The following is a 10,083-nucleotide window of genomic DNA, read 5'->3' as shown; positions in this document are numbered from 1 at the left end:
GACTGCAGAATTAATAAGGAAGCCAGTGATTGATTCTGCAAACAGCAAACCAGCTAGCTGATGTGATGATTCAAAGGACCCTAGATAAAATCAATTCGCATTCGCAGCAGCCTCATGCATGCATGTTTCAATTCAACCTGATGCAAACAGCCAAACCTGCACGAGTCACCACACTTGCACTAGTATAATTAACAGCAGTAGTTTTGAGTGCACATCAGCTGCTTCATGGAGACAGCAACTGACGAGCATAAATGAGCATCATATATATTTTGTTTCTTTCCATCTGTCTGTCTGTCTGTCGGTGTGTGTCCCTTTTTCATCTCTATCCATGGCACGCCACGCCAGGATTACTCGGAAGAAGAAACAAGAGACTCTTTTTGGCCGGATAAAACCGACCGACCACCCAAAAACTAGCCCCAAAAAAGAAGAAAAAACCCAAAGAACAAAGAAAACCTCAGAGAGTTTGCTGCTTAATTTGCCAGGACTGCACTGCACATTCAGAGAGCTAGCTCCTAGCTACCAAGTCGGTCTAGGTTGCAAATTAAGGAGATATGGATATGGTGGTGATCTCATCTGCCTAGCTAATCAACCCCTCGCCTTCAGATCAACCACCACCACGCTAATGTTATCGGAGCTCTCCCTCCCGAGGGCCAGCCTCGCGAGGAGGGCCGCTGCACGGAAGCACCGGGGCTCTTCCTCCTGGGAAACCGCCGGCGCGCTGCCGCTGCTCCCAGCCGCAGCTGCAGGAGCTCTGGTGGGGCTCCCGTCTTCCAGGCATTGCCTGGCCACGTCGCAGGCCACCTTGTTGGAGATCACGTCCCACAGCCCGTCGCTGGCGAGGATCAGGCAGTCGTCCTCCTCGCACCTTTCGGTTATGCTGATCTCTGGCTCGCATATCACTTCTGGCTTCAGGAGCCTGTGCCCTGCAAGAATATATAGTTACAATGTCCAAATTAATGAGATCAAATACTTGATGCATGATTCAGAACAATTAATTAATGCATACTGCTGAGAAGAAATGAACTTTGTTGTAGGCATGAACAAACTTCAAGGCCTCTGCCTTTTCATCCTCTTTCGAAATAATTAGAAAAACCCGCTAGCTCTCCATTAAAACCAAGCAAGTACACTGTTCATAACAGAAGCCGCTTCCGATCGATGTAGGCAGGCATACCCAAAACCGACAGGATGTGTTAACACCAACCTACCAACATATCAAGATTTACACTTGCTGTTTCAGAAAGAAAAGAAAAAGATTTAATAGCGAGTAAAAGGCACAATATATAGCAATACTGAATTTACCTCAAAAGGCCAACTTGAGCACAAAGAAAGTAGCATGCATGACTTGAACCAAAATGATGTAACATGCCACTATAGGTAATTAACTCGGACAAGATCTAATTGGCAGTCCAATAAAGTTACCTATCCTGACTACTTACATGATTGCTACCTTGAGGAAAAGTAATAAGCTGAAAAGACAACACTTTGAGCATTGACGAATTGGAGACAAACATGTGTGGCCTTCTTGTCCACTCCATTTTTCTGTGGTTCTTGTCAACTGTCATAATGTAACTATCTGGAACTGCTCTATAATTAAATATATACCAGGGCACCATAGTGTCGATCGGACCTTGAGTGGCTGGCGTGTGATGGATGGACACGTACGGTTCGCATATATGCTCAATTTTGTTAATAATTAGCCAATTGGTATGGCACAACTCATCAGGTCATTGCTAGTGATGGGCATTAGTTTTAGAGGCCGGAGATGTGACCAAATTATTTATCTTGTCAACAACAGCAGCAAAAGTGACATGTGTCATCCATTAGAAGATGGTGTTATCCTTAGTAATTGGCCGAAGACCTTAGCTAATTAAGCCGGCGGTTGTTAATTGGTTTCCATATATAAGAAGGCAACAACACAAGGTGACAAGCATCCCCCCTTTATGATATGATACTATTATAGTGTTAATGATGATCACCCCTCCTTGTTAATGGGAGCAAGACCACGTGTGCGAAGCGACGAAATGACACATCCTGGTGGCACCCGACAGACCACGGGCCTCCATCTTCACCCTCGTGAGGAGTGAGGAGGCCCCGGACATGATCGTTGCTTTGAGTCAGCCCTAGGTGCGTAGAAAGGAAAGGAAAGGAAAGGATACCTAGCGCTCGGGACATGGCGAGGATGCCGCGGACGCGCGCCCCGTTCATGTACATGACCTTGCCTCCGGCCGCCTTGATCCGCGCCATCTCGTCCGGCCGGTCCGGCTGCATCCATCCATCGCAACGTCGTCCTTGGTTAGTTTTTATTACCGTAGTAGCAAAGCATGGCATGGCATTGCATTGCATTGCATACAAGAGAAGAGAGATGAAAATCCATGCAATGCAAATGCAAATGCAAATGCACATGTGGTAAGGAAAGGAAAGGAAAGGGTAGGAGAAACGCATGCATGCATGCAGCCCAGCCCATGCTACTACAGTACGTACTAGTATATTTATTTGTGTGGAATCAGATGAGATGGCCCCACATTCCATTCCATTCCATCCCAATCTCGGAAATCTCACCACCCACTAGGAGAGGTGAGCACAGGTGGAGGCATTGCCGACCACGGACTCCCTTCCTTCCTTCCTTCTTTGTCTGCAGCTTTGAATCCCACACCAACACCCGCCGCCGGCTGGCCACTGCCGTCACCCCACGTGGCCGGCCTTTCCTTTGACCAACACGCGTCCCTCCACACCTCACCACCACAGCGGCGATGGCGATGGCGATGGCGATGGCGACGGCGACGGCGACCCCCTCCGTCCCGTCCAGCCTAGCCTAGCCTAGGAATCTAATCTCACCACCACCACGTGTCGAGGGCGACGGCCCAGCCCAGCCAGAGAAGACAAAGTCACTGTATGAGCTACTAATCGTACGTATTCCGTTCCAGAAAATGAAAGAATAATCAGGGGAAGCAAGGTAGGAAATCATGCATGCAGGAGACTCACCTTGTGGTCCTGGGAGAGCGGCACGGCGACGCCACCTCGTGAGAGCACGGCGCGGGAGTCGCCGCAGTTGGCCACGATGAGGCGGTCGCGGACCAGCAGCGCCACCACGGCAGTCGACCCCACGATGGCGCCCTTCTGCGCCGACGACAGCAGGCACGAGCACGACTTGGGCACACATGTACTCCCGCGCCCGCACGCGCACGCCGACACCGCCAGCGCGTCCGCCCGGGCGAAGCTCCTGGACAGAGCGCCACGCCACGCAAGTTGCTCCGACGAGTCTTGGTCGTGCTGTTGTTGCTCCGACGAGTCTTGGTCGTGCTGTTGCTGCTCCTTCTCCTTCTTCTCCCAATAAGAATAAGAAGAAGAAGAAGAAGAAGAAGACGACGACGACGACGCCGCCGCTGTCTGGTGCAAGTCGGCCGCCGCGCCGGCCAGCTCCTCCGCGAGGATGACGTGCATCTGCTCCCTGCACAGCGCCGCGGCCTGCATCGATCATTCATGTCATCATAAGCGTTTATAATTTAGATAGATGGATGGATGGAAAGAATCAATGGAATGTAGGTAGTAAACTGCTGCATGCTACGTGTCGAGCTGTAGCTGGAGCCGGATCTGGAGTGGAAGCTGCTGGAATGTGACCAGGTGGATGGAGGTCTAGAAGCACTATGTACTCGATCGACAACGAAAGGTATCTTCTTGGATCGTCGGATTGGATGCTGCAGGGTGTCCCTCTCCATGGAGATAATCAATCAAGCCCTCTTTGGACCGGGGACTAGATAACACTACGTACTAATTACTAAGCAAAAACTACCTACTTAAGTAGCAGGCATTAGATTAGATTATACAGTAGAATTAATTAAGTGAGGCGGCCTGGCATGGCATGGCGTGGCGTACGTGGGGGCCGCCGTGGCCGTCGAAGACGGCGAAGAGGTGCATGGGGGAGCCGTCGGCCCAGGCGCAGAAGCTGGGGTGCAGCGACACCGTGTCCTCCATCTCCCGCAGCCGCCCCGCCAGCGCCACCGACCCGAACGACACGGGCCATCTCCACCACGACTTGGCCTTCTCCTTCTCCATCTCCTTCTCCTTCTCCTTGGAGGGCAGCTGCTGGGGAGCCGCCGCAACAACCGCGTCAGATGCAGAGCCCTCCTCCTCCTCCGAGGAGGGCTCTGCCTCTTCCCCTCCTTCCTCGGCGGGGCCGGGGCCGGGGGCGGAGGAGGCGTGGTGGGCGTAGCGGCGCGCGTTGAGGCGGCTGCGTCTTCGCACTAGGCGGCATTCCTCGGAGTCGATGGCGCCCTCGGGCATGTTGTTGACGCCGGCGCTGGCCATCACCATGGATGGATGAGGCGGGCGGTCCGGTCACACTCACACGGGCACGGGGGTGGAAGAAAAAGAGGAGGAACAGGAGGCGCGCGGCGGGTACCGGACAAGCAGCAGCAGAGCGGAAGCGAATCCCATGAGTGAGAGTGTGTCTCTCTCTGGTTACTGCTATGCTACCTATGGCTATAGCTATTGCTATTGCTATAAAGAGAGAGAGAGCTCCTCTGGTTGGGTTGGGTTGGTTCAAAGGGAGGAGGAAGAAGAGAGGAGGAGGAGGAAGTGGGTTTGTGTTCCTCTGTCTCGCGTCACGTCGGATGCCCGTCGGGGCCCACGTGCGGGGCGACGTGGCGACACGTGTCATGCGACCCGGACCACCCGCCAATGCCTGCGTGGTTGGCTGCGCCGCCTCCCCTCCCCTCCCCTCCCCTCAATCGTTTCCCTTTTTTTTCTGGAGAACCCTCAATCGTTTCCTGGGCACCCCTCTCCAAGTAGTAGTCACCCCGACGGCCCAAATTTTGAAATGCTTTTTTCCATACTACTTAAAAGTGCAGCTGCGCTTTTCAGTCTCTCCGAGCCGTACCGTCCGATTGAGAAGATCGTGGATCCTAAAAAAAAATAATTTTGAGGAGATTGTGTCTCGTCTCCTAGGCGGAATCCAACAACAAGCAAAACCCCCTTGATCATCCCGATACCGCCTACTCTTTCTCTCTACTGCTTGCATTAGAGTAGTGTAGCTGTTACTACTTGAACATGTGGGAGCCAATTATAATTTTTGATTGTTCCATGCTATATTATATTCTGTTTTGGACATTAATGGGCTTTATTATACACTTTTATATTATTTTTGGGACTAACCTATTAACCGGAGGCCCAGCCCAGAATAGCTGTTTTTTTTGCCTATTTCAGAGTTTCGTAGAAAAAAATATCAAACGGAGTCCAAACGGAATGAAACCTTCGGGAACGTGATTTTCGGAACGAACGTGATCCAGAGGACTTGGACCCTACGTCAAAACATCAACCAGGAGGGCACGAGGTAGGGGGGCGCGCCCTTCACCCTCGTGGGCCCCACGTTGCTCCACCGACGTACTTCTTCCTCCTATATATACCTACGTACCCCCAAACTACCAGATACAGAGCCAAAAACCTAATTCCACTGCCGCAACCTTCTGTACCCGTGAGATCCCATCTTGGGGCCTTTTCCGGAGCTCCACCGGAGGGGGCATCGATCACGGAGGGCTTCTACATCAACACCATAGCCTCTCCGATGATGTGTGAGTAGTTTACCTCAGACCTTCGGGTCCATAGTTATTGGCTAGATGGCTTCTTCTCTCTTTTTGGATCTCAATACAATGTTCTCCCCCTCTCTTGTGGAGATCTATTCGATGTAATCTTCTTTTGCGGTGTGTTTGTTGAGACCGATGAATTGTGGGTTTATGATCAAGTTTATCTATGAACAATATTTGAATCTTCTCTGAATTCTTTTATGTATGATTGGTTATCTTTGCAAGTCTCTTCGAATTATCAGTTTGGTTTGGCCTACTAGATTGATCTTTCTTGCAATGGGAGAAGTGCTTAGCTTTGGGTTCAATCTTGCGGTGTCCTTTCCCAGTGACAGTAGGGGCAGCAAGGCACGTATTGTATTGTTGCCATCGAGGATAACAAGATGGGGTTTATATCATATTGCATGAGTTTATCCCTCTACATCATGTCATCTTACTTAAAGCGTTACTCTGTTCTTATGAACTTAATACTCTAGATGCATGCTGGATAGCGGTCGATATGTGGAGTAATAGTAGTAGATTCAGGCAGGAGTCGGTCTACTTGTCTCGGACGTGATGCCTATATACATGATCATACCCAGATATTCTCATAACTATGCTCAATTCTGTCAATTGCTCAACAGTAATTTGTTCACCCACCGTAATACTTATGCTCTCGAGAGAAGCCACTAGTGAAACCTATGGCCCCCGGGTCTATTCTCCATCATATTAATCTCCCATCAACAAGTTATTTCTAGCGTCGTCTTTATTTTTGCTTTCTTTACTTTGCATCTTTATCATAAAAATACCAAAAATATTATCTTATCATATCTATCAGATCTCACTCTCGTAAGTGACCGTGAAGGGATTGACAACCCCTTTATTGCGTTGGTTGCGAGGATTTATTTGTTTGTGTAGGTGCGAGGGACTCGTGCGTGGCCTCCTACTGGATCGATACATTGGTTCTCAAAAACTGAGGGAAATACTTACGCTACTTTGCTGCATCACCCTTTCCTCTTCAAGGGAAAACCAACGTAGTGCTCAAGAGGTAGCACTACTTTCGGTTGATCCTATACTGTTGCATAGCCTGTCTTTGCTACTACTGTTGATACCTTTACCTGCAATCCTAAATGCTTAGTATAGGATGCTAGTATTTCATCAGTGGCCCTACATTCTTGTCCGTCTGCCATGCAATACTATCGGGCTTCGATCACTCGGGAGGTGATCACGGGTATATACGTATATATAATATATATCATACATGTTGTGACTAAAGTCGGGTCGACTCATAGAGTACCCGCGAGTGATTCACGGACTGGGGGCTGAAAGGACATGTTTCCCGACAGCCCTATGAGTGGATCTTTGTGGCAGAGCGACAGGGTAGGTTGTGACCACCTAGGAGACAGGTGGGCCTGGTCTGGTCGGCGTCCGCGGATACTTCAAATAACACGCTTAACGAGATTGGGTATTTGATATGAGCTCGTATTAACCTATACGCACTAACCGCGACGTGGGACAAGATATGGGCAACCGGCATCGTAGTATCAGCCGAAGCTCTTCAGACGTCAGCGACGGAGCGGCGCGCACCGGATTGGACTGTAACGCCTGCGCTTGTATTAGGGGGCAAGGTCTGCTTCCGGCCGCCCTCGCAACATGCAGGAGTGCAAAGGGCGATGGGCCCAAGACCCCTGCGCGCTTAGGATGTAGACCGACGTGCTGACCTCTCAGCTGGGCCTACGTAGGGCTGCGACGTGTTGATCTTCTGAGGCCGGACATGACACAGGAAAGTGTGCCTGGCCAGAGGGATTGAGCGTGTCGGGTAATGTGGTGCACCCCTGCAGGGAAGATTGATCTATTAGAATAGCCGTGTCCACGGTAACAGGACGACTTGGAGTTGTATTCCGACCTCATGACAACTAGAACCGGATACTTAATAATGTTGGGGATCATAGCAGAAACTAAAAATTTTCTACGCATCACCAAGATCAATCTATGGAGAGACTAGCAACGAGAGAGAGGGGAGTGCATCTTCATACTCTTGAAGATCGCGATGCGGAAGCGTTACAAGAACGCGGATGAAGTAGTCGTACTCGCAGCGATCCAGATCGCGGTTGATTCCAATCTAAGCGCCGAACAACGGCGCCTCCGCGTTCAACACACGTGCAGCCCGGTGACATCTCCCGCGCCTTGATCCAACAAGGAGGAGGGAGAGGTTGGGGAAGACAACTCCAGCAGCAGCACGACGGCGTGGTGGTGGTGGAGCAGCGTGGTACTCTGGCAGGGCTTCGCCAAGCACCGTGGAAAGAGGAGGAGGTGTTGGAGAGGGGGAGGGCTACGTCAGGGCTGTGGTGCGGCTGCCCTCCCACCCCCCACTATTTATAGGGGAAGGGGAGAAGGGGCCGGCCCCTCTATATGAGATCTAGAGGGGGGCGACGGCCAAGGGGAGGGGGCTTGCCCCCCAAGCCAAGGGGCGCCCCCTTTAGAGTTCCCCCACAACCCTAGGCGCATGGGCCCTAGGGGGGGGATGGCGCCCAGCCCACTTAGGGCTGGTTCCCTTCCACATACAGCTCATAGGGCCCTCCGGGGCAGGTGGACTCCCCCGGTGGACCCCCGGAACCCCTTCGGTGGTCCCGGTACAATACCGGCAAACCCCTGAATACTTCCGGTGATCGTATGATGACTTCCCATATATAAATCTTCACCTACGGGCCATTCCGGAACTCCTCGTGACGTCCGGGATCTTATCTGGGACTCCGAACAACATTCGGTAACCACATATAAACTTTTCCCTATAACCCTAGCGTCATCGAACCTTAAGTGTGTAGACCCTACGGGTTCAGGAGGCATGTAGACATGACCGAGACATCTCTCCGGTCAATAACCAACATCGGGATCTGGATACCCATCTTGGCTCCCACATGTTCCACGATGATCTCATCAGATGAACCACGATGTCGGGGATTCAATCAATCCCGTACACAATTCCCTTTGTCTACCGGTATGATACTTGCCCGAGATTCGATCGTCGGTATCCCTATACCTTGTTCAATCTCGTTACTGGCAAGTCTCTTTACTCGTTCCGTAACACATCATCCCGTGATCAACTCCTTGGTCACATTGAGCTCATTATGATGATGTCTTACCGAGTGGGCCCAGAGATACCTCTCCGTCACACGGAGTGACAAATCCCAGTCTCGATTCGTGCCAACCCAACAGACACTTTCGGAGATACCCGTAGTGTGGCTTTATAGCCACCCAGTTACGTTGTGACGTTTGGCACACCCAAAGCATTCCTACGGTATCCGGGAGTTGCACAATCTCATGGTCTAAGGAAATGATACTTGACATTAGAAAAGCTTTAGCAGACGAACTACAGGATCTTGTGCTATGCTTAGGATTGGGTCTTGTCCATCACATCATTCTCCTAATGATGTGATCCTGTTATCAACGACATCCAATGTCCATGGTCAGGAAACCGTAACCATCTATTGATCAACGAGCTAGTTAAATAGAGGCTCACTAGGGACATGTTGTGGTCTATGTATTCACACATGTATTACGATTTCCGGATAACACAATTATAGCATGAACAATAGACAATTACCATGAACAAGGAAATATAATAATAACCATTTTATTATTGCCTCTAGGGCATATTTCCAACAATCTCCCACTTGCACTAGAGTCAATAATCTAGTTACATTGTGATGAATCGAACACCCATAGAGTTCTGTTGTTGATCATGTTTTGCTCGTGGAAGAGGTTTAGTCAACGGATCTGCGACATTCAGGTCCGTATGCACTTTACAAATCTCTATGTCTCCATCTTGAACATTTTCACGAATGGAGTTGAAGCGATGCTTGATATGCCTGGTCTTCTTGTGAAACCTGGGCTCCTTGGCAAGGGCAATTGCTCTAGTGTTGTCACAGAAGAGAGTCATCGGGCCCGATGTATTGGGAACAACTCCTAGGTCAGTAATGAACTCCTTCATCCAGATTGCTTCATGTGCTGCCTCGGAGGCTGCTATGTACTCCGCTTCACATGTAGATCCCGCCATGACGCTTTGCTTGCAACTGCACCAGCTGACCGCCCCACCATTCAAAATATACACGTATCCGGTTTGTGACTTGGAGTCATCCAGATCTGTGTCGAAGCTAGCATCGACGTAACCCTTTATGACGAGCTCTCCATAAACGAGAAACATATCCTTGGTCCTTTTCAGGTACTTCAGGATGTTCTTTACCGCTGTCCAGTGTTCCATGCTGGGATTACTTTGGTACCTTCCTACCAAACTTACGGCGAGGTTCACATCAGGTCTGGTACACAGCATGGCATACATAATAGACCCTATGGCCGAGGCATAGGGATGACACTCATCTTTTCTCTATCTTCTGCCGTGGTCGGGCATTGAGCCATGCTCAATCTCACACCTTGCAATACAGACAAGAACCCCTTCTTGGACTGATCCATATTGAACTTCTTCAATATCTTGTCAAGGTATGTGCTTTGTGAAAGACCAATGAGGCGT

General features: G+C 50.3%; 1 protein-coding gene across 1 annotated transcript; it reads right to left on the bottom strand.

Moving 5' to 3' along the window:
* Window positions 1-201: 201 nt before the first annotated feature.
* Window positions 202-4,533, bottom strand: LOC123050917 (probable protein phosphatase 2C 37). The gene is made up of 4 exons (XM_044473627.1): window positions 3,874-4,533; window positions 2,983-3,465; window positions 2,157-2,262; window positions 202-923 (listed from the first exon to the last, which is right to left on the bottom strand). The coding sequence occupies exons 1-4, from the start codon at window positions 4,309-4,311 to the stop codon at window positions 586-588; spliced, it is 1,365 nt and encodes a 454-aa protein (XP_044329562.1). The 5' UTR covers window positions 4,312-4,533; the 3' UTR covers window positions 202-585.
* Window positions 4,534-10,083: the final 5,550 nt, after the last annotated feature.

Source organism: Triticum aestivum, chromosome 2D, assembly GCF_018294505.1.
Source record: "Triticum aestivum cultivar Chinese Spring chromosome 2D, IWGSC CS RefSeq v2.1, whole genome shotgun sequence".
Lineage (NCBI taxonomy): Eukaryota > Viridiplantae > Streptophyta > Magnoliopsida > Poales > Poaceae > Triticum > Triticum aestivum.
This window is presented reverse-complemented; position numbering and strand designations above follow the sequence as displayed.

What these genes read in the sequence shown, in the direction of transcription:
- LOC123050917 (XM_044473627.1), bottom strand. Translation starts at nt 4,311, where the DNA reads ATGGTGATGGCCAGCGCCGGCGTCAACAACATGCCCGAGGGCGCCATC. An exon ending in ACGGCCACGGCGGCCCCCAC is followed by an intron (nt 3,466 to 3,873) that starts GTACGCCACGCC and finishes TGATCGATGCAG; the next exon opens with GCCGCGGCGCTGTGCAGGGA. An exon ending in CGCCATGTCCCGAGCGCTAG is followed by an intron (nt 924 to 2,156) that starts GTATCCTTTCCT and finishes ATATTCTTGCAG; the next exon opens with GGCACAGGCTCCTGAAGCCA.